This window comes from Neopelma chrysocephalum, unplaced genomic scaffold, assembly GCF_003984885.1.
Source record: "Neopelma chrysocephalum unplaced genomic scaffold, ASM398488v2 Primary Assembly neopelma1_23b, whole genome shotgun sequence".
Lineage (NCBI taxonomy): Eukaryota > Metazoa > Chordata > Aves > Passeriformes > Pipridae > Neopelma > Neopelma chrysocephalum.
The window spans coordinates 16032362-16056988 of NW_020897692.1; the positions used below are offsets into that span (position 1 = coordinate 16032362).

At 36.9% G+C, this 24627-nt stretch overlaps 1 protein-coding gene across 1 annotated transcript in view; it reads left to right on the top strand.

Moving 5' to 3' along the window:
* The window catches only part of EYS (eyes shut homolog), an 868863-nt gene that overhangs the window by 417224 nt on the left and 427012 nt on the right, over positions 1–24627 (top strand). The window contains exons 25-27 of the mRNA XM_027698171.1: positions 165–272; positions 937–1082; positions 24323–24494. Of these exons, the coding sequence (XP_027553972.1) occupies positions 165–272; positions 937–1082; positions 24323–24494 (426 nt within the window). The remainder of the gene's footprint in view (positions 1–164; positions 273–936; positions 1083–24322; positions 24495–24627) is intronic.

Genomic DNA, 24627 nt, shown 5'->3' on the forward strand with positions numbered 1-24627 from the left:
ACACTGTACTTGTGAAGCTTGTTAAAATATAGTCCTTTGTAATGACCCAAAAAAAGCAAATGTGATTTTGGTATCACAAAATTCATACCTCTCAGTATCTGCTGTGTTTTTCTGCACTCTTTCGAATGAACTAAAAATTAATGTACTGACATCCTTTTTGTTAGGTGCTCCTGCCAACACGGTTTTACTGGGACCCTATGTGAAGTGGAGATCAATGAATGCTTATCAAGACCCTGCAAAAACAATGGAACTTGCCTGGATCTTGTTAACAGGCTAGTGACTACTAAATGAAATCTGATTCTCTGATTTTATTATGTTAATTCTGCTTACTGCCTTGAGATTTGGAAGGGACCTTAAGCATGTGACAAGGATTTGATGTTAAAGTAAAGCAGGCAAATCCTACTGACTCAGTTTTCTGTCCATATGCAAACTGGAAGGAAATTAGAAGGGAAAATGTCTCTTACTCTTTTTATTATTATTTTTTGTTATTATTTTATTTATTTGGAAAAAGACTGAAATAGAAGAAAATTGATCTTGAGTTAGATTGCTACATACATCTCTTTTTTCAGCTTCCAACAGTGACATTTCCTAATGTAAAAGTTTACTAAAAGTTAAATGAAAGCAAGAGAAAAACTTGTACTAGGTGTTTTTCAACAGCACTCTACAAGACTTGGGCCAAAAGACTACTAGTCCTTAAGTCATTCCTTATACCTTCAATTAAAATTACTGTGCCCATTTTTTTCTAATAATTTAACAAAGAGTAAATCACTCTGCTTGCTTCAGAAAGATGGAAATTAGAAAAGTCTGTTCATTATTTTAATATGGATGAGAATTAGAGACACCAACTTGACATCAGGAGATACATAAAGCTTCAAAATATTGGAATAGATCACACTGTTACTTCTGTTGACTTACCTGATTTTCCTTTTTCTGAAGATTCATCTGTAACTGTGCACCTGGGTACTATGGGTCTTTGTGTGAGATGGATGTAAATGAGTGTGAAACTTTGCCTTGTTTGCATGGAGGAAGCTGCATCAACAGGCTTGGAGGCTATCTGTGTTTCTGTTTACCTGGATTCACAGGTATGATCCACTCTCTACCACAATCAAGAAGCTTATTTCACAGGTTTTGTATGATTTTAATTTTATAGCAAAGGCCTCAAATAAACCAAGGAAGAGTAAACAGAAGCATCTCCTTCTTGGAGGATAAATCAATATTAACTCAAATAGAACTTTGATACAATTCTTTTGAAGTATCTCAAGCTTATTTATATCAAGACCTGATTTATAATTTCTCTAGTCACCCATAAGTTCAGCTGAAATCCATTAAAAGAGTTATTGTATAAAACAAAGAAAATCAATGTTTTTTTTTTTAATTCAGACAAGAAAAGAACTACTACCATAGATACAGAGTAAATTTTGCAAACACAATAAAATGTTACCTTGTCATTTGAATTTGCACAGAATCGTGGCAACAGCTTGACTTTGCTGACCTATTGGACCTAAACTGTTATCTTTAGTATTAATCTTTGCATTTTTAAAGAATAATGACAAAATAATTGATGGGTAGAGATATAGTAAAATTTCCTTAAAATGATGTTTACTTTTATTTAAATGCTTTGTGTACTGCAGAACTAGTTCATACCTAGTGTTTTGAAAGATCCAGCTTAAGCAACCTGAAAACACATGGGATCATACAACTGCAGAAATGTTTGCAGTTGTTGCCTCAAGTTGTATCATTTCTGCATTCTTTCTGCATAAAATGTTGTTTCCTACATATTCCAGCCTGCTATGAATACCACATAATTTATAAGATAAGAAAGGATGCAATTTTTCATCCACTGAACTGAGAGGAATGTAATTCTCCACAGAACAAAGGACAAGTACAGGTTTGGGAATACATATATAGTTGTATATTCTTTTTCCATTCACCGTGAACTTTAGTCCACATATCACTTGTGCACTGTTCTTCAAAATTGTTATTGACATTTCAGAGAAAAATAAAAAAATCTATATAATTTTCTTGCCTAAAACTTTTAAATCTTCCCCCTCCTGCCCCTGCGATATTTTCTTTAGATGGCCTGTGTTCTGAATAATACTTTTTGCCTGTCACAGAAACTTCTGTTCGCTAGGGAGTGGTGTTGCAGATGTAATTTCTAACTAATAGATATTAAACCAGCTGTCTTAAACTGCTGAGTCAATAATGAACAATCAAAAGGAAAGCACAGCTGCAGACTGCTTGTTCCTTTTCAAATTAAAGTCTCTTAAGTGCTTCAAGTGCATAAAGGTTGACTTTAGTTCTTTTCCCTAACACATTTAACCAACTAGGATAGGATGTTGGGAGGGGTTTTTGTGATTTTTTTTTCCCAATTAGCTGTAGTAGTTGTTTACTATTACAAGTACTTATTTTTTAGTACAAATTTTGTTAGTATATTTACAAGAATATTTCTTTAGTATTTAGTGTTAGTTTTTTACTAACGGGATAGTGTGATATCAAGGTGTCTATCAAGCACTGAAACATTACTGAAAAATTAGTGATCGGTTGCCCATCACTTAATTATAACCAGTGACCTTTTTTTTCCCCCTCCTTAAAGTGACACTCTTTGGGCAACCAAACAGTGTGACATACCAGCTAGATGGAGTCCAGAATAATTCATGCAATAAAAAGTATAGCAGTTGAACTAAAGTTTTAAAATCATATTGCAGTGTTAGCAGGCCCAGAAGGGAGTGAAAGTAATTTCATTTTAAAGTGAGGTCTTTTCAGAGTAAGACATTGCTTTTCTGGATTATGAAGCAAAAAGCACATGTCAAGTGCATGATTCCCTGGCAAACATACAGAATTTTAAATTAGTTTACTGATAATTTCATGTTTTAGAAACTTTTTATAGAAATTACAGTTCAAATAGCTAATAGCTGACTTTTCATATTCAATTTAACAAAGGTAATTGTACTGTTTCAGGGTACCAAGCTGTGAAATTATAACTAGTGAAAGAAAATACTACATAAGTACAAAATATTAATATTCACAGTACTGAATTTATAACAGAGGAATTCATTTAACTCTTTGAAAGACAGGTGTAATTCCACTTTAATCTTCAGTAATTTCATTAATTTACAAGCAACTTTTCTTTCATAGACCAGACACCTTTAAAGGTATGTGACAGTGTGAATTGTTTTCAATGATCAGTTGAATTTAAAAAAAAAATTGATGTACAGTGAAAACTTTAATCATTGACTGTTAAAATATTATAGACTTATGAAGTTGAATGGAAACAAATTACAGTACATTTAATTGGTTAGGTCAAAGGTTCATTTCATATTTCAATTAATTTATAAAAAGTATTTTAAAATTATTAATATTCATCAGATATTTTGATTTTTTTTCTGGTTATCATGTAATTTACTGTCTTGGAGAACACAGTTTTTAGACACTGATCTCTGCTCTGCTACCTCTGAAATTTTGGCATCTAATGTATCACTTAATATTTTAAATTCTCCATAAATTTTTATTATTTTGGATTTATTTTGCATTTTTCATATTTTTATTTAATTTTAAATAGATCTTTAACAAAAATACATTAAAATAATTTATTAAATATTAAAATATAGAATTTTCTCCATACTGATAAGATAAAATCTGCTGCTTTGCAGCTCATGTAGACCCTTAAAAAAGGTGATCACAGTTCAGATGACAAACACACAGGTGTATTCTTTCTGTCAGGATTTAATTGGCAGCTACAATGGTCTTCTTAAGACTTAGACATCACTAATGCGCCATGGTTAAATCCCTCATCACAGGTACTTTGGAAAATAAAACTTATATGGTCTGGGCATTCAAGAAACTGGTTTTTTTTTTTCCAAAAATGAGAAGTGACTTAATAAAAGAGTGCTCTATTTGAAAGAGAAGAAAAGCAACAAAATAATAATGCCAAATAATCAACTAATCATTTTTAAAAGTACACAGTTCCTTTCCTCTGGTTTGTTTTGTTTTTTTTTTCTAAAATACCTTCTAGTTCTTACTGCATCCCCTCTTGTGCAGTAGCCTAGCGTGTATGTTTAGTTGTCCTCAATCATACTGGCTAGAAAAGCCACATCACAGATGCAGCTGACCCAGTGACATGAACTTTCCATCCCCATCTTAGTGCCTCTCAGTTTTGTAATTGGTTTTGCCTGGCCAGTGTTGCCCTATGAAACAATACTGCTCAGTTCTGCTAGCTATTCTTCATGACACAAGATCTAATTATTCAATTTCTATCAGCTGCTGCTATTTTAGATTTATTTGCTCTTTAGCAACTGTATATATACAGTATACATCCTTGTTGCCCAAAATGATCTTTGTAAACAGATATATGTTGTTCCTTCAGATCTATGACTTCAACATACTAAAGCTGCACACTGTCTCTTTACATATTTTGAGCACTCTCTTTCAAGTACGCAAAAACACCATTACTTTTTCCAAGTTTTATGCTCCATTGTAAAAATTATTGAATTATTTGAGATAGCATTAAAATTTTATATTGAAAGATGTGGGCCTGGAAAACTACTATTTTTTTAAATGCTTACATAACATAAAGAAACTTAACAGAAGCACAGCATATAGTTTCTAGATAAGCAGGTAGCTGCAAAATTCTCTGCACTCTCATTCTCCAGTCTGATTACTCTTGTTCCATACCTCCCATTTTTACATGAGGAAAATCTGGCCTGATTTATAGAACTAAATGAAAAAAATCACTGACAAAGTCCTAGTAGAATAGCTCTTTGCTCAAGCAGTAACATTTGTTACTGCTTATTGTTGTACATTGGTGGTACCCAAGTGTTAGATATAAAAACATAATATGGAAGATGCCTCCTGAGTCACTGAACCTAAAACGTGTTTTGTCTAAACAATCAGCCATTCATTGGCTGGAATAATGAGTGTTAGTGGTTATAACATGAACTGCTAAATTTGTACTACAAATGTAAAGAAACAAAGAACCTTAAATATTTTGCTTCGTAAGGTACCGAATATGAGACTTAATGTGCATAGAAGGTAGACATTTTGAGTAAGAAAACACCATGTTTCCATAGTCTTCTTTTACACTAAGATAGCTTTTGAAACATGTCTTAATCAGGGACTGCTTTTCTCTGTATGATTCCAGAATCCTTTTATTTCATAAACATTACTATAAGTACAGGAAACTTGTTCATAATATGAGGACATCAAAGGCTATGTCAGATTTAATTTTGGCTTGATAGCCAAACATTTGTTAGAGAATCTGAAAATAAACTGCAAACAAGTGGAACTCTCATGACTGTTTATGGAATTATTAAATTAAATGGAATGTAAACAGCAAATTAAAACTAAAAGTAAATAAGGAAATGTAATCAATGAGTATAGCTATATCTTCATTTACACAAATCAGTCTGATGTTGCATTCTGAATGTGTGCTGGTACACAATTATGTAAAGAATAAAATATAAAAAATATACATGTATCCATATTCCACTGAGTTTGATATTAAAAAATAGTAATGTATACACTACTATTACTTTCACTTCAGCTGCTCAATGTAACATTTTAAAAGGAATAAGTAATTAAACATAATGTGCTATGATCGCTTACCCTGAAGGTCGTTTTCATGATTGAAGTGTTAATCACTTCTTCTAAATCTTGCCATCTGAACAACCTTATGTCAAAATATAACCGAGATGATTCAGACATACCTCAAGTGAAATAATTTTCATGTTAATGAAAAATTTATTTTATATTCAAGTATAAACCCTAAGTGTCTGGGTCATTAAGTCTGCTGCAAAATGGATTTAATAATTATACAATTTTTTTGACTGTAGAGTTCTGTTTGTTCATTCCTACTTGCTTCATTTGAAAGGATTCTAGGATTACCAAGTTGTTACTGCCTTTGTTGACAGATTTGGTCCTTCTTAAGTCTTTATTTTCCGATCTTTGTTTCAGGTTAAGTAAATCGAAGATCTCTTTCAAAGACTAAAGCGTTTTTTTTTTTAAATGTGTTGGGTTGACCTTGTCCCTCTGCCAGCTGCTCATCCAGTTGTTCTTTCGACCTCCCTCATCAACAAAATAGGAAAAGAAATTAAAGATGAAAATACTCATGGGTCAGTAACATGGAAAGTAGGATTGACTGCACCCTTCAGTGAGTTTGCTGATGACACTAAGCTGTGTGGTGCAGTTGACCTGCTGGAGGAAAGGGATGCCATCAAGAGGGACCTTGACAGGCTTGAGAGGTGGGCCCATGAAGTTCAACAAGGCCAAGTGCAAGGTCTTGCATGTGGGTGGGGCAATCCCAGACTGGAGGTGTTGGTTGACAAGAAGGTCAACATGACCTGGTGATGTGCACTTGCAGCCCAGAAAGCCAGCCTTATCCCAGCATGCATTAAAAGGAGTTGGGTCAGCAGGTCAAGAGAGATGATTCTCCCCCTCTACTCTGCTCTTGTGAGACCCCACCTGAATTACTCTGTGTCCAACTCTGGCTTCCCAGCACAAGAAGGATATGGACCTTTTGGAGTGAGTCAAGAGGAGGGTCACAAAAATGATCAGAGTTAGAACACCTCTCCCTTGACTAGAGAGTTGGGGCTGTTCAGCCTGCAGAAGAGAAGACTCTGAACAGACCTTATAGCAGCCTTTGGGTACCTTTGGGTATGGTAAGGGTGGAAAGGCTTTAAACGAAAAGAGGGTAGATTTAGATTAGGTATTAGGAAGAAATCCTTCACTGTGTGGGTGGTGAGACCCTTGGAACAGTTTACCCAGAGAAGCTTTGGATGCCCTATCATTGGAAGTGTTCAAGGCAATGTTGGATGGGGCTTTAAGAAACCTGCTCTAGTGCAATGATCCCTGCCCATGGTAGGGGGATTGGAACTAGCTGATCTTTAATGTCCCTTCCAACACAAAACTGACCACGAGATCAGTTACCAGTTATCATCACAGTCAAAACAACCTCGACTTGGGGAAAAATAATATATTTAATTGCTGATTAAAATAGACTTCTGGATGGGAAGAAAAAACCCACAATATAAAACAACAGTTTCCCTTCTTTCTTCTCTTCCCTTAACACCCTTTCACATTGCTAAATCCTCCACCTCCCTGCAAGAACAGCACAGGGAGATGGGGAGTGGGAAGTTGTGGTCAATTCATAACAACTTCTCTCTGCTGCTTCCTCCTTCTCACACTTTTCCCCTGCTCCTGCAATAGGTACTTTTCCTAGGCTATAGTCCTTCAATATATATCTACTTCAATATGGGTTCTCCACCATTCGCATTCTTTCAGGAAATAATCACCTGCTCCTGGATGGAGTTCTCCATGGTCTGCAGTGTGGATATTTACTTGTGTTGGGAGTACTCTCCACAGAATGCAGGGGAATACCTGAACCAGTGTGGTCTTCTCCATGGCCTGTGGGGAGGTTTCTGCTTCAGTGCTTGAAGCAATTTCTCTCCCTCCTTCTGTGACCTTGGTGCTCACAGGGTTGTTTCTGTTTTCCCCTCTTCTTTGTTTGTGCAGTGTTTTGCCCTCTCTTAGATATGTTTTCACAGAGGTACCACCGTCTTGACTGAGGGGCTCAGTTGTGTCTTACAGTGGATTCTTTGGAGAAAGATGGAATTGTGTCTGTCATGAGGCAACCCCTGGTCTCTCCTCACAGAAGGTGCCTTGCAGCTCCCCCAACACTTTAACACCTCCAGCCAATACTAAAAATAATATTTCAGTGGATAAAATAGAATAAACTGAGGCATACAAATTCAAAATTCTCATTCAAACTGCCAATTATTGGGTGTCATCCAAAAGATACCTAAAAATGAGTAGGTACCACTAAGTCACTGGTTTCAGTCATCTTTTCTGCAGAGCAGTAATTATTCCATAATTCTAAATAGCTATTCTGTTCAGCACAGATCTACCCTTTCAGTCCTATTTTCTCTATGAGTTGAGTACAAACTGATATTTGAAAGTGACTGTGCACTTAAGTTGCATGTTAAACCAAGTCAAAATGTTGGCTTAAATAGCTCAGCTTGTATTTTGTCTTTTATGTCGGCTCTGAGGCCTAGCCTTCCTTATCCTGAGCTTAGGAACCTGCTGTTCATCTTGTCTGTGTGACAATGAAAACTCTTTTGCTTTTCATACAACAGGCTGAACTAATAAAAATGTCCCCCAAAATCTAATCAATGAAAAGGGAAAGAAGTTTACTTTATCTTTTTTGACCTTCCCACCTATTTCTACAGCTTTATACTGCCAGTCAATTGTGGCAGTGATTACATCTGCACTCCTCAAGCCTCTGTCTGCCTTCCTTGCTATTGATATCCAGAGGAAGAAGAGCAACTACACAACTAACTGAAGTGACTACTTATTTAGAGTCAGAGGAGAGGAATCTCTTGGCACACTTCCTGAAATGTCAAAGCAAGATGCAGCTTATACATCAAGATGCCAAAACAGATTGGCACACCAAGAACAAATCCAACACGAAGACTGACAGATCTGTATTTCTGTACTAAATTTGGAGGTAGTGGTGTCTGCCTTTACTTTAAGGATTAGAGAATTCACATAAGTTTGGGGAGTTTTAGGTTTGGTGAAAACTGCATCGGGGGTGCAAATTTACTTTATGCATTTTCCTGAGAAGTGTTATAATGCCCATGCTGTGATTAGCCTGATCCATAAGAAAAGGAGGGGATACTTTTGCTGGACTTGTTGAGCTTCAACACTATTCAGCAAAGATTTCCTGGGCCAGAAAAAACCTAGAAGAGCCAGGTGCAACCTCATTGAGTATTTGCCTTGAAGTGCTAAGTCTACAATGCTAGTTGTCTCTCCTGAGGGCCAAGGTCAGGACACAAACATTCTTACTCCTCTCAAAATGACTTACTGCCTACTAAGTAGAGCCTTAAGCCATACTTTAAATCATTAAATCTTAGTCTGGTGGCAGCTTTGTTTCAATTGTTACACTTTTTTTCCTGGAAGAGAATGTTCAAGAAGGTATGGCAGAGAGCGGGCAAGGATGAATAGAAAACAGCTGCAGAAAAGAAGCACATATTTGGTGAAAGGAGCAGGAACGGGTGACTTAGGAGGAGTATTAAGCAATTGCCCCGGTCTGCAGATTTGAAAGCAGAAAAGGAAAAGCTCAGCTAGAATTGAGAATAGAGAAAATGTGGAAAGCCAAAAGAAAGCTTTTTGTATGTACATTGACAACAGAAGAAAGGTCAATAGAAAAGTGGACCTGGTTCTCAGTGGGAAGAGGGACCTATTGACATAAAAAATGGAAGAGTGTGAGGCACTCAAAGTTGTCTTTTTTTGGGTTTCATTACTCAAGGTCAGTCTTAAGCCTTCCAGGCGTCTCAGCCCAGTGACAGAGTTGAGGATACTTCTCTTTTAACAAAATTCCTGATAGAGTATGATCAATTAACCACAACCTTCTAAGCCCAACCAGCTAACTTTTTGCCAGTCCAGTTGTCCACCCTTCCAGACTATACAGTCCTAACTTAGGTACAGGAACGTTGGTGGGAGACAGTGTCAAAACCATGCTAAAGTCATGATAAGTGACATCCATTGCTGTCTCCTCTTCCACAAACCTAGTCATTTTATCATAAACGTCAATCAGACTGCTCAGGTATGATTGTCCCTTGATAAACTGATAGAATCACAGCTTGCATTGGAAGTCATCTACTCCAACCATCCTGCAGTCAGCAGGGACATTTTCAACTCAATCAGGTTACTTAGAGCCCCATCCAACCTGGGTTGAATGTTTCCAGAGAAAGGTGCCCTTACCACCTCCAGGCAACCTGTTCCAGTGGCTCACCACCCTCATCGCAAAAAATTTCTTCCTTACGTATAGTCTAAATCTTCCCTCTTTTAGTTTAAAACCATTGCCCCTTATCCTATTGCAATGGGATCTGTTAAAGTGTCTGTCCCCATCTTTTTTACAAGACCCCTTTAAGTATTGGGAGCTTGTAATAAAAGTCTTCTCAGAACCTTCTCTTCTCCAGGCTGCACAACCCCATCATCTCAGCCTTTCTTCGTAGGTGTTCCAACCCTCTGATCATTTTTGTGACCCTCCTCTAGACTCACTTCGATAGGTCCACACCTTTCCTGTCTTGAGAACTCCAGAGCTGGATGCAGCACTCAAGGTAGGGTCTCACAAGAGCAGAGTAGAGGGGCAAAATCCCCTTCCTCAACCTGCTATCCACCTGCTTTTGATGCAGCCCAGGATACAGTTGACTTTCTGGGCTCCAAGTGCAAATTGACAGCTCATGTCCAATTGAGTATCCACAAGTTCTCTACAGGGCTGCTCTCAACCTATGCTGGTTTTTCCCATCCACGTGCTTCTTCTATTGCCTAGAAATGGCTTCCAAGAGGATTCTCTCCACTATCTTCCCAAGGACCAAACTGGGGCTTACTGACCTATTGCTCCCCATATCATCCTTTCATTTTTTTGGGGTGATAAATGCAATGTTTCCCTTTCCTAGTCACTGAGGACCTTCCCAATTTCCATTTTTCTTCAGACGTAATAGTAAGTAGCCTTTCGAGGATATAAGCCGGCTTTCTCAGCATCTTCAGGGGTAGCCCATAGGGTACTGAATTACAGTACAAGAATTGAATACCGGAATTAATGTTTAGCCCAGTGTTCTGTATGCCACAACAGAAACCAAGTTAGATTATTGTGTCTAATCTTTGTTACCCAAGTTCAGTATTTGGATGTGACTTTTTCACAATTTGATTTCAAATATTGTATTTACAGCTTCAGAAACAGTAGGTCATAGTCCAGCACATACTTTCTTATTTGAGGAAACATTTATTTTATGTAGTCTGCAAAGGTTATCATGCCATATAGCAGTGACCTCAACTAGAAAGGTAGAGAAATTTGCAGTTTCAAAGAAATGAAGTTACTGAACAGCTGAAAATTCTATTTATAAGAAAGAAAGGTCTCTATAGCTCATGCTAAGTCTCTGGTCCTTAGGGGGACAAAGTCAATAACTATCTAATTTTTTGTACAGATTATGCTCAAAATATGCAATGCTATGGGTCCGTTCATAATGAGCATTTGGCAACAACAACTCTCAATGTGTATATAAATTAAATCTGGTGATTAGGAACTTGGATGACAGTATACTCCCCTTGTTTAGTGAAATATAATTGTTTTGGGTTACAGATCTGTGCCTTTAGGGAGAAAAATCCCAGTCTTTTGGCAAAGAATATCTAAATGTGAAGTGTTTGTTCTTCATGCTAATTACTGTCTAATTTAAATGTATTTAGTATAGTGATTCTAAGGTGATTTCACCAATGTGTTGTACAGTTAATTACTATTTATCTTCAAACAGAACCAGCTTCTTTTTATGGATTTATAGACGTCAGTAGAAGAGGAATAGAACTAGCGCTGCTCCTTATTTTTGACTGCTGAAAAGAAACTTTATTATTTACGAACAGCAGCAATGTAGAAAACACCACTTTATAATATTAAAAAGAACACTGTTCATGCAGTCATGTACATGCTAAGAACCAGACCCATTTCCCACTGTATCCACTGCTTAGAGTGATATCATGGATTGGGAGAAAATCGCGATTTGATTCTCACGCTTTCCTCCAAGTTTCCTGCATATTCAGAGTGGTTCCTAAATTAATAGAGAATTTCAAATGACTTCTGCTGCTTTTTGCACACATCACTCCCTATTGACCAGAAAAATGCCTTGAATCTAATTCTTGCATATAATGTAAGATTATGATGATGCATTCTCCCCCACATTTTCTCTCTTTCTGTGGCTAGTCTGTTTAATAATAATAATTAATACAAAATGGGAAAAAACAAACAAACAAAACCAAAAGCTCTCAAAACAAAATAACCCAGAAGAAATATTTTCAATGTAAAATATCCAGTAGGTGAGCCATCTATGCATTCTGCCAGTTTATGTGAAATGTTGCTCCGTGTTAAGTAGATTTGGAAACATTTGAGAACAATTATTTCATTTATTAGTGAAAATGGAGGAAGGTGCTCCCTTACACTCATACAACTGACAGCAGTAAGCGTATTGTATATGACAGTTCAAAATTTGCAGGCTGTATTGAATGGAAAAAAAGAAACAGCTGCATCAGAATAATGCAACCCCAGGGTAATTGTTTTTCCTCTAAAGGGTGGCACTAGAGTCAAATACAAAGCCATAGTAATATGGCTGAAGTAGTTCTGCTCTGAACATCTTTATTCGGGACTCTAACACTCTATTGCATTACGCTACCTAGACATGCTGATAGTTCTTTTCTCTGTTTTCTAGTTTCTAAAGTCCTTCAGCATCTGACTTTCTCAGAAAGGCTGGTTGTCTCTCTCAAAATAATGGACTTTGCTGAGGCATTCAAGAATATTGACACCATTTTTGTAGATTCTGTCTCGTTACCACAAAATTTATATATAATTGTAGTAGTAATAATAATTATAACAGCAACAATAATAATTCCTTTCTCCAGGAAACCAGCAATAGAATCATGGTTAAACACTGTATCCTAATTATGAAAGTGCTTCTGTGAAGTTTTGTGGTTTAACTTTATTTTTTATCATGATGGTCTATATACTACATAAATATCCTTCTTAGGACACCCACATACTATTTAACAGAAAAGGAATATTTAATCAAACTGAGGCAATGGCTAGTAACTGAAATAGATAATATCAAATCACCTATCAGACCAGTAATTTAGGGTAAAGCAGATGTAGAATCTTTCCCTGAAGATTTTTTTGAGCTACTTGAAATGAAGAATGCAGAGGATAGGACTATACTTCCAATACTTAAAGGGGGCTTTAAGAACATTTGAGAGCTTATGGTTAGGTGAGTACTAGGGAATCAAGTGAGCACTTCCAGCGAGGCTGCTCCTTGAATACTATATTCTGTTTTGGACCCCTCACTATGAGAAGGATATTGAGATTCTAGAAAGTGTCCAGAGAAGGGTGATAAAGCTGGTGGAAGGTCTGGAGCACAAGTCCTATGATGAGGGGCTGAGGGAGCAAGGACCTCATGTCTCTCTACAACTACCTGAAAGGAGGTTGTAGTGAGGTGGGTGTCGTTCTCCCAGGTAACAAGTGACAAGATGAGAGGAAATGGCCACAAGTTGTATCAGGGGAACATTAGTTTGGATATTGGGAAGAATCTCTCCTCTGAAGGAGTGAGCAGGCATTGGAACAGGCTGCCCAAGGAAGTGGTAGAATTACCCTCCCTGGAAATGTTCAAAAGGCATGTGGCTGTGGCACTTGGGGATATGGTTTAGCTGTAAACATGGTGCCAGGTTAATGGTTGGACTTAGAGGTTGATCTTAGAGGTCTTTTCCGACTTTGATGATTCTATAGCTCTAAGTGTTTATATCTAGATCTTATTACAGGAAGGTACTTGTTGAGAATTTAAATTATCTAGGGCTTCTAGAGCTAAAATCAGTGGTTCGTATTAATTATACCAACAACAAATTTGAGAAAGCCCTGATGCAACTGTAAGATCTGTTCCTTAGCTGTTACTGCTAGCTAGGAGAGTCTGTACTTTTCAGCAAGTGTAACTTTGGAGGGATCTTTGAATATATTCAAGTATGTCATTGTGCATGCTTTAAAGGAGTTTCTATTCAGTAAGAGTTACCAAGGCCCGGGGGATTGAAATCTCAATTTCCACACAAATTGCTCTGCTACAAATGCTGTGACAAAGGAACTTTTAAGCAGCTCTGATGCGAAAGCACCACAAAAGAACATTATACATCATAATGCCAGCCTATTCTTCTGTAGTTCTGAGATATTTCTTTGAGCTTTGTGTAAGCTGTAAATGTACTTAATATCTTTTATACTCAATTATTGTAGCATTTCTAAAATAAAATGTTTTAAATTAAATAAGAATATTTTAATAACTATTTCTCATGCTTTGGTTTGTTTTACTATGCATTCAAAAATTCATGACTGGGAACTAGTTAGATAGAAACAAGTAATTCATCATTTTAAAACCTGTGGATATTTCAATTGGTCACAGCAATACATATCTAAAACTAAATGACTGCTGAGAGATGTTTTCATTTTGCAGAATACAACATTCTGTATGTTAGACCAGTTACTGTAAAGTTGTGCTTTTTACTTCTGAAAAGCATAGCCATGGCAGCATCATGGAATGTTTTGTTCTCTGGAGCTATCTCTGCCAGGAATCTGTGTCTTTTATCCTCAATAGGAATCAGAGAAGTAGACGACTTCATGGAGACTATTTTGCTGACTAATGTAGAATGAGTTGACATTTCATGCTAAGAATCAAGTAACTTTCTTAACAATTCTACTGTTTTTTTCCCTAACTTGTAGTGGAAAAAAGAATATTATGGGGCTACTCTCTGGGTCTCACTGATTGCATGGCTTAGATCTGTTTTATTTCCCCACAGCCAGCCTAAAGTACTATTATAAGTTGTGAAATTCTCATTTGAACCAAATAGCGAAGGTGGTGTGCTATGCTAATTAAATGAATCAAACATTAGCGCCTCCCAGGGGCTCAGATAAGGGACATCACTGGAAAATTCTCCCTGTCTAGTAAGGGCCTCTGATTATTATCTGTTATTGATTGTTCAAGCTGACAGCAATGAAATAACAAAGAGAAGTCCAGGGGCAATCAAAAGAGACTGCAGAGCCTTGGGACAATCGGTTGAAAGATCAGGAGTACAGGTAGTGATTTCCCTAAGCCTAACCCAATCCTTCCAGAACAAGGAATAGTATTGACAGGAATAGGCAGATCCATCAGGTCAGTGAAGGGCTCCAAGGTTGACGTAATCAGAAAAGTCTGGTTTTTTGACCATAGGATGATCTACTCAACACCTGGCCTACTGACAGGTGACATCTGCATCTGAGTTAGGATCTGCATCACCTGCATCTGAGATATTAGCACAGGAGCTAGTGGGGCTTGTTGACAGAGCTTTGAACTGACTTGTAAGGGGGAAAGGGAAAATACCAGGCTTTGTTAACCTCCTCCTAAGTCTGAGATAACACCCAGATAGTAGTACCACCTTTATCTTAATTCAAGTTCCCACTGTGGTGGCTTAACTTACAGTCCAAGTTCCAGGTATCCACAGAGGCATACTTGGGGGGGGGCTTTGGTGGTTTTTGCTGGTCACAGATGCCATCTGTTCCATAACTTGGGGTGATCTTTATTTGACTGGGGACATGCATACAAGCAGTTTGCCACAGTAGGAATTTTTGTCTGGATGTTACCCAGGATGTGCTAACCAGCTCTTACCTCCACCAGGCCTGGAGTTAGTGTCATCCTCTTGCTCCATTCTGTGCTTATTTCATGACAAAGTCTTTCTGCGGCCTTAGCAGTGTTTGACACAGGCAACTGTGCTCTTTATGTCCTTACAAAGGGTCTAAAAGGGAAACCTTAGGAGTAGTGGCTGAAGTCAATTGGTTTGTTCCGCCTGGAGAAGAGAAGACTGAGGGGAGACCTCATCTCTGTCTTCAACACCCTCATGAGGAGAAGCAGAGGGGCAGATATTGATCTCTTCACCCTTGTGACCAGTGACAGGACTTGAGGAAATGGCAGGAAGCTGAGTCAGGAGAGGTTTGAGTTGGATATCAGAAAAAGGTTTTTCAACCAGAGATTGATTGAGCACTGGAACAGGCTCCCCAGGGAAGCAATCCCAGCACCAAGCCTTCCTGAGTTCAAGAAGCATTTGGACAACACTTTTAGGCACTTGGTGTGATGCTTGGGGTGGCCTGTGCAGAGCCAGAAGTTGGACTCGATCATGCTAGTGGGTCCCTTCCAACTCAGTAAATTCTATGATACTATATTAAATATGCTATTAGGGGACTGATGTATCTTTCTTAGGAGGGCAGGTTGAGGGAGTTGGGCCTGTTCATCCTCGAGAAGAGATGACTGAGAGGGAATCTCATCAAGTATTTGAAGGGAGGGTGTCAAGAGGATGGAGCCAGGCTCTTCTCAGTGGTGCCATGAAGCAATGAGTGGAAACTGAGGTACAGGAAGTTCCACCTGAATATGAGGAAGAACTTTACTTTTGTGATACTCAAGTCATATCCATGTTCTAAATAATACATTTTCTCATCAGTAATTAAGATTAATTAAGATTATTTTCAGTTATTGATATTATTTCCTAGTGTATCTACTTCCTGCTTGCCTGCATAGAGTCTCAGTGTGTGATTAGAGTGTTACTAGAAAGCATAAGAAAATTACTAGGCTATAATGAAACACATGCTAGTCGTAAGTAATATTTTCATATACCACCATCGAATTCTTGCAGTATTTTCATCTGCTTCCGTGGACCCATTGCATACTTCTGATCCCATGCATTTTGTCACTAGGCTACCAGGTCAAGCTATCCAGGGGAAATTTCATTCTTGAATTAAAATAAATCAGGTTTATTTTTTATCTTTTGCTAAAATCAGTGTTAGCTATGGTGTCAAACCAGGCTGCTCAGGTCTTTGTCTAGTTGAGTCTGAAAATCCTCCAGGCATAGTATTGTTCTCATTTTTTATGTGACATTTAAACTGTAGTGTGAATAATATATTGCTTTACTAATAGTGGGATTCTTTGTATCCCAAGAAGGGAAAGCCAAGTTGAGTGTTTAGCTATAGAACAAACTTTGTCTTTTATTGCCATTTGACTGTAAAAATGCATAAGTGCTTCAGTTTTAAATAAGGCTATTACAGACAACCTAAAACATGCCTAATAGAGGAGAAAATTAAAACCTATGATAATAATAATAATCTTAATATTCTGAAGGCATTCATGTTATAGACGGATGAGGAATTAAATATGAATATAGTTTTTTTACACAAAGTTATACTTATATTATTTCAGAGTATAGGTATTTGCAACTTGCCCAGCTACAATGTGACAATATCACATTACCTCCTCTTCTGACAATATTGACAACTATGGTATTTTTGTCATGATGTTTCCACATTCAGACAAGAATTGATAGATTTTACTTGCACTGTCTTCACATTTATCTTGTTTTGCATCCCTTTATTCAACTGTGAAATAAACTGTAACTCTTAAGTGTTATATCTTTAGGTGTAGCTTCATTTTTTCATTTTGTAATTCAGTACATATGATTTCTGCCCTCATCAGGCTTACACCCCGGCTGTGTGCTGATCCAGCAGTGCAGGGGCTCAACCTTTGCCATGGCCTGATCAGCTAGTTAAATCCCTGCACATGGGTCAGTGACTGCTGCCTCCCCTGCTCCAACTTCAGGTCTAGGGGTGACCCCGCTGGTGAGGGGGTGATACCTTCCCCCTGTCACTGCCTGACAAACCACAGCCATTTGTGTGCATGGGGGGCTGGGGGTGGGGTGTCAGGGAAGCAGTGCCAGGCAGGTAGCCTGGGAGAAAGAAAGGGACTGTGATAGGGAAAGGTGTAAAGGGAAACCCAAGCAGAGCCCAAGACAAGGTGATATCAGTATCATATTGCTTCAAACAAAGAGAAGAAAGAAATCCTCCACCGGGCACATCACAGTCCTTATAGCAAAGATGTCATGATGCTGGCAAGCATTTGGAATTCCCCTCCCTCCACCCCCGATTTACAATTTCTGGGAGTAAATTGTAGTGTCACACTTTAGACCCACAAGCACATTTGAAGTATGAGCACACCACCAGTGGAAAGGGTTAGATACTGGCAGGAACTGGAGGGAATTTTGATAAACCAATTCAAACCTTTTTAATATCTATGCTTTTCAGTACTAATAATTGGGACTATCAGACTGTTTTAACAGGAGTGCCATTAAATTCTAGACTTTTTGTATGGTGTTTCCTTTGGCCTGTCACAAGATTATGAATTTTTGAAATTATTTTTAGTAGAAAGTGTTAAATACAGTAAGATCTGATGCTTGATCTGAGGCTCTCATAACTGGGCTCACCAATAAACCAAGAATTAATTTACTTAGGTAGATTTCTACTTCTGATGGTCTCTGTTGCTCGTCTCTAAAGTTCAAATATCTAAATAACAGACAGCACAAGCTATAGGTGATGTTTCTGTATTTTATCCCTCTGGTTCTCACATTCACTTTAAATGGGTGGATATAGTTCTCAAAAGTCATGCATGCATATCTTAGATCACAAATTAATATTTAATGAAAACGAATGTTGTCAAAGTTTTAGGCAAAGCAAATTAATCTGTAATTGTTTTAATTACTTTGTTTCCTGTGGTCTAATCTTATCTTGTAAAGTTCTCTTTGCTTTCCCAATCAGAGTGGAAATCAAACCTTGTCTAAAGACAGAAAAAAATACTTCAAAATAGGTGACAACCTTTCAAATTTTCTGCAATCCAATTAGCACCAATTTAACTTGACTTAATAAAAGAAAATTGAAATAATTGCCTGAAATGAGTCTATTACTGACACAAAGTACAATAGAAATGGGAAATCTAGGTCTCTGGTATTAGTCACTATGCTACAATAAATCTTTCTAAGATGAAATCAAAAAAACAAGCTCAGTGACCTTATCAGCCCTAGTTTTCTATACAGCATACTTAGAAAACTTTTCTTAACAGCTTATTTACTCATAACAGGTTGAATGAGACAACACTTAAATGATGTTAAAAGGACCTTATGCATTCAAAAGATTAATGTCAACGTGACAAAACAAGTACTTGTTCTTTGCAGTCAGTTGCTAATTTTGAGGCAACATGTTTTTAGAATTGTAAGAGGGTTGTTTTAGAATATGATGATTGAATTATACTGTATAAAACCGAATTTATTGGAGATGAAAGACAAATTCTTCTCCAAAACATCTTCTAAGGAGACTAAAGCATTTATTTATAATTCATTTCTTTATTTGTATTTCTATTTGTATTGTTTATTTATTTATTTATTTATTTATTTGTATTTGTACCAAAGTATTTCAAAAAGTGATAGCTGGTAGAAATTATTACATATCATATTTTTTCAAGATGTATATTCTGCATCTGCCTGTAAGAGGTTAAATATCTGAATTTTTCACCTAATAGTCATCCCAGCTTGGTTTTTCTTTAATTAGGAGATGCTATCACATTATTTTTCCATACACCAGTTTATCTTTACATTGCTTTTGATCCCATATAGCTCAGCTGATGTTTTTTGCTCTATATTATCTTCTTGGGTTTTTTCTTGTACAAAAAGTCAGCTAAGAGTGATCTTTTACCATGCTCAGTCATAGTCAAGATGGGGCATGTTTGAATACATATATCTGTCCAAATTAAGATTTTGAAGCTGTAAATAACTAAGGGATAAGTATCATTCTAGTGTCTTTCTATAAATTCTGTTAATGATTTATAATTGCTTACAGTTTGATATTTCTGGAAGTTATAACAGTAATGAAGACCACTGTTAGATGAAAGGTAATTTTTAAAAAAAGCGAGTTTAAAATCCCCCACTAATTAAACCGCTATAAATTAATATAAATATGGTATTAGGACCTGAAATTAATCTACAAATTGAGAGATATTTCACAAGCATTAACATTTTAATTATCAATTTCTATGATACATAACCATGTTAGAAAATATTCTTGCTCCTCATTTTCTACTTATGTTAGAATTTAAGTCTCACACTGAAATTATTTAACAAATAATTAATTTTGTGTCTGTTACTCTAACTGGTTTGTAGTATTTCTGCTCATGTTTAATTTGTGAAATATTTTTATTCCTAATATTTATGCTATACAAAATTTTTTTACATATGTAATTGGCTTCATTATTGGTTATACATATGATAAATCTTTTAATTGATCTTTTGATTATAATATATCTATTATGAAATCTCATGGAATGGTCACAAGTAGTTTTCAATAGTCTTCTAATATTTGATACTAAAATTTACTTCAGCAAGAAAACTAGGTGCTGCTGAGCAATTCTGAAAGGACATCTCCCCTTTTTTCTCAGTTGTCTTTTTTCAATAGGATATGAAATTTTCAGTTACCATAGAAGGACCTGTTTTTTTGTGTTTCCATATAATGTATAAATTAGTATACTATGTGTGATGAGTTGACCTTGGCTGGATGCCAGGTGCCCACCCAGCTGCTCTATCACTCCCCTTCCCAGTCAGACAGGGGAGAGAGTAAGGTGGAAAACAATTCGTGGGTTGGGATAAGGCAGTTTATTAAAAGCACCACCTGAACTATGGAAAACTTTACAGGTGACATTTTAAGCAAAGTGCAAGTTCTGTGGTATTATAATCTGCTTTACAGAATGTTTAGTTTTATTTAGCAAGATTATTTTAATTAAATGTTTTCATACTTTGAAAAAGGATTAAAAAAGACAGTTTTCAAATTAAATGACAGTTACACTGGAAGAGAATGACAGACTGTCTAGTTTACAGTCACAACCAGTTGCCAGCCTTTTTGTGTCTACAATGCATTATACTAGAAATTTAGTACATTTTGCTCTTGGAAGTAATTTAAATGGAAATGTTTATTCATATCAGAATGGATTAATCTAGTGATCCTAAGGCATTAATGTTAGGGATGTATTTGGCCTGATTTTTTCAGTGGATATTAGAATATGGGTGTTGAATTTAAAGAAGAAATTTTAGCATCCTAACGTAAATTATTTTTTATAAAGATTTTCAAAAATATTTTGAGTTTATGCATTTTGGCAGGAACATTTGAAACCCTGCTATTGAGGAAGTTATTTTCTTTCTTAGAACTGATACTTAAAAATTACTTTTTAAAATCTTTTTTTTTAAATTTAATTATTTTTGCTGTGTTATATGTATTCATTTCCATCTTTAAATCTATTGTACCATCATTACTGTAATAATTATAGTCTGTATTCACCATAAATCTCACAAATTCTTTTTAGGGTAGGAATGACAAAATGGACTTTTACTCTCTGCATGTCTGAAACTTTTACTAAAGGTCCATTTTTCCTCTTAATATTGCTTTCATAGTAAGGGTAGAATATGGAGATATCATTAAAAGGCATTCCAGTTCTTTCCAACAGATTCAGTCTTACTTGGGAGAATCTAATTACATGTCCTTGCTTTTTTATAATGCTGTAGAACACAATGCTATAGAGCTGCCCTCAACATTCAGATACAAGAAAAGTAATCATTTTCATAGTTGAAAGTAAAGTGAATTTGAAGTATATTATTCTGTAGTATTACCATCCTGGCAATGTTTTTGAAGCGCTTCTTGATAAGAACAGATTGAGAACTTTTTGCCTTAATGCTGACTTACAAGTAGGATTGCCTCTTTGATAGTTAGATCTGCTATAGCACAACAGATGAACTTGGCTTCTCTATTCTTGAATTTAGATATTGATGCCTTAAGCCCCTAATCTTTTTTTATTTTTCTAATTTTGTAAGCCCTATAAGTTTTATAAGTAATAGAAGTAGATTTTAGAAACCCTTTCTCCCTCCTCCCCATAGTACCCTTTAGTTTATACATTCCTCAATCCTTTCACCCCATTCCATACTCCCTATATCACCCTATCCCCATATCTAGTAGAAAATATTTAGTCTCTTGTCAAGGCAACCCTGTCTTGTTTGGAGAATGCTTGTATCTTGGCCTAAACCACAGGACAGAGTCAAAGAACTGGATCACCCTGCTCTCTGTACGCTGAAGATGAAGAAGATGATGAAGAGGGGGTCCCAAAAAGCACCCCAGACCCAATTTCGAGAGGCGGGCCAGGGGGTGGACCAGGCCAAAAGTTATAGGGTGGACACACTTAGGATTGGCCAAATATTGTTATAAATGTAACATCCCGGGCACAGCCCGGGGCGCGCGCGTCGTAACATCTATTGCCTTGGCATAATTAAACCCTTTCTTATCTCACCCCAGCTAACGGCTTCTGGATTTTTTTTCGTAGCACCAGCTCAGCAGGCATCATATTGTTCACAAAAAATATGTTCACAAAATATCTTTTTCTGAAAATTTTAAGTTCTTGTTTTTAGTGATATCAAATAAGACACCCATGATCCTGAGAGCGTGACACTAAACAAGAAAGAGGATCAAAAGAGCATGAAAGAGCAGAACTCTTTACTGAATCCTTGCATGCCACAGGGGACAAACAGGTTTCAGAACTGCCTTCTAATTTGTACCAATATAGAACTTAGCATGGTGCACATGCCACTGCACCAAGATTTGGTCAAACACAGAATTGCACAGCAGCCCCTCTAAGTTCATTTTTCTAGAGTACCCGCCAAGTCCAATCTCCTGTGTGCACTTTCTGCTAGAGCATGACAACAGTGCTCTAGGGCTGCTGAGACTGACACCACAGACTTCAAAAAGGAATTGGGAGGTTTTATTTTCTCTGGCTCAGTTAGGAAGCTGAGAGTATATTGTGAAAAAAGCAATTTCCTTAAGTGTACAAAATATTTTTATATACCTAACATTCATATTAACGTGAATATTGCACTATTGATCTCCACTAAATAAAAATATTTCCCATTATCTTAAAGTACGTCTTTTTGTAGCATGTTAATAGACTTATTGCAAATGCCAGAATTTGATATTTGGTTGTATAATTATACATGGACTAGACAAAGGTTCCAGTATTTCTGTGCTTCTTCCTTGCTGTTCACTCCTTCCTGTAAAAAGCTGATTTTGCCTTAAGCATTGTTTTTTTTCCTCATCCACACCTCCGCTGGCCCACGCACCTGAAAAATCAGTAGAAGGTTCTTGCATTATCAGTAATATACTGATTTGAGCTGGCTAGAGCTAAATTTCTCCACGGTATCTAATAAGGAGCTGTGTCTTGGATTTGTGCTGAAAACAGTGCTGATAAAACATAGGTGTTTTAGTTACTGCTGAAGAGCACTTACACAAAGTCAAGAGCTTTTCTGCTCCTCACTCCACCCAACCAGCGAGGCAGCTGGGGATGCACAAGAAGTTGGGATGATACACAGCCAGGACAGCTGATCCAAACTGATATGAGAGAAATCAGAGAATCACAGAATGGGTAAGGTTGGAAGGGACCACAGTGGGTCATCAGGTCCAACCTCCCTCTCAAGCACGTTGCACAGGACTGTGCCCAAGTGGTTCTCAAATATCTCCATTGAGGGACACTTCATAACCTCTCTGGGCAATCTGTTCCAGTGCACACTGACTCTCACAGAAAAGAAGTTCTTCCTCATATTCAGGTGGAGCTTCCTGTACATCAGTTTCTGCCCATTGCCTCTTGTCCTATTGCTTGGCACTACTGAGAAGATCCATCCTCTTGACACCCTCCCTTCAGATACTTATATACATTGATGAGGTCCCCTCTCAACAATCTCTTTTCAAGGCTGAAAATGTCCAGCTACCTCAGCCTGCCCTCATAAGAGATGTTCCAACCCCTTAGTCATCTTCATAGCCCTCTCCTGAACCCGCTCCAGAAGCTTCATGTCTCTCTTGTACTGAGAAGCCCAGAGTTGAATACAGTACTCCATATGGCTTTACTAGGGCTGAGTAGAGGGACAGGATCTGCCCATATCATATGGCTTTGTGCTCAGGATGTAAAGCTGGGGAAGAAGGAGAAAGTGGGGGTATGCTCACATTGATACCATTCATTTTCCAGGTAACTACTAAACATGACGGAGCTCTGCTTTCCTGGAGATGGCTGAACACCTGCCTGCCCATGGGAAGCAGTCAATAAATTCCTTTTTTTGCTTTGCTTACATGCATGGCTTTTGCTTTGCGTATTAAACTGTCATCTCAGCCCATGAATTTTCTCACTTTTCCCTTTTGTTTCTCTTCTCCATCCTACCATGGGGGTGCATAACTTGCTGTGCGGTGCTTAGTTGTCTGCCAAGCAGTGGGCTGTAACTGCTTACAGAGAGACCTATGCATATTGTTTACAAATTAGTATTTTGAGAGGTTTCGATGGAAGTTGTGGCACTTACTTATAAGCATAAAAGTGCACCATGATATCTCTCACAGCAAATGTCTTCAAAAAGATTTCAAAGAATTTTATGTCTTACATCATTTATCAAAAGCCCCTGCATTTCAATTTCATTTTGAGAAAATAAATATTACACTTAGATCACCACCAAGACACATGTCATTTTAGTTCTATATTGCTTTTGGAGGAAACCTGTGTTATTCAACTTTATAATCACTATATAATAAAGTTAATCTTGAAATTTCAATTTCTCCATTTCTTGCCAGCTGGTCCTAAAAACCTTCTTGCCCTACCATAATTACAGATGTCATTATTTTATATTTATAATTTATCATTATATATTTCAATTTAACCCTAATTTTTGGCATTTAAACCTATAGGTAATTACAATTGGATGGTCTTTATTGGTGAATATATTGAACTATATGAACAATCTATGTAAATAAAAGCAATTTATTTGGAATTATTAATAAATAAACTTGGTTAGTTTGATTTTAGAATTTAAAGCTTAGTTTCATTTTCTGTTTTTTTTTAAACAGGTGATAGATGTGAAGTAAATATAGATGAATGTATGTCTTCTCCCTGCCTCAACAATGGAAGTTGCATTGATGGCATCAGTTCCTATAGGTGTCACTGTAAGAGAGGTTTTACTGGACAAAACTGTGAGATAAATGTTAATGAATGCTTGCCAGATCCTTGTCTTCATGGAAGGTGCCTATTTTTATTTAACTATTATTATCTCCAAGTAATGTGCCTAACTAGCAATATTTAAGATTTAATGATATGGGAAGGTTGATAAATATACTTTTAATTATGTTCTTCCATAAAGTAAGAGTACAAGCAC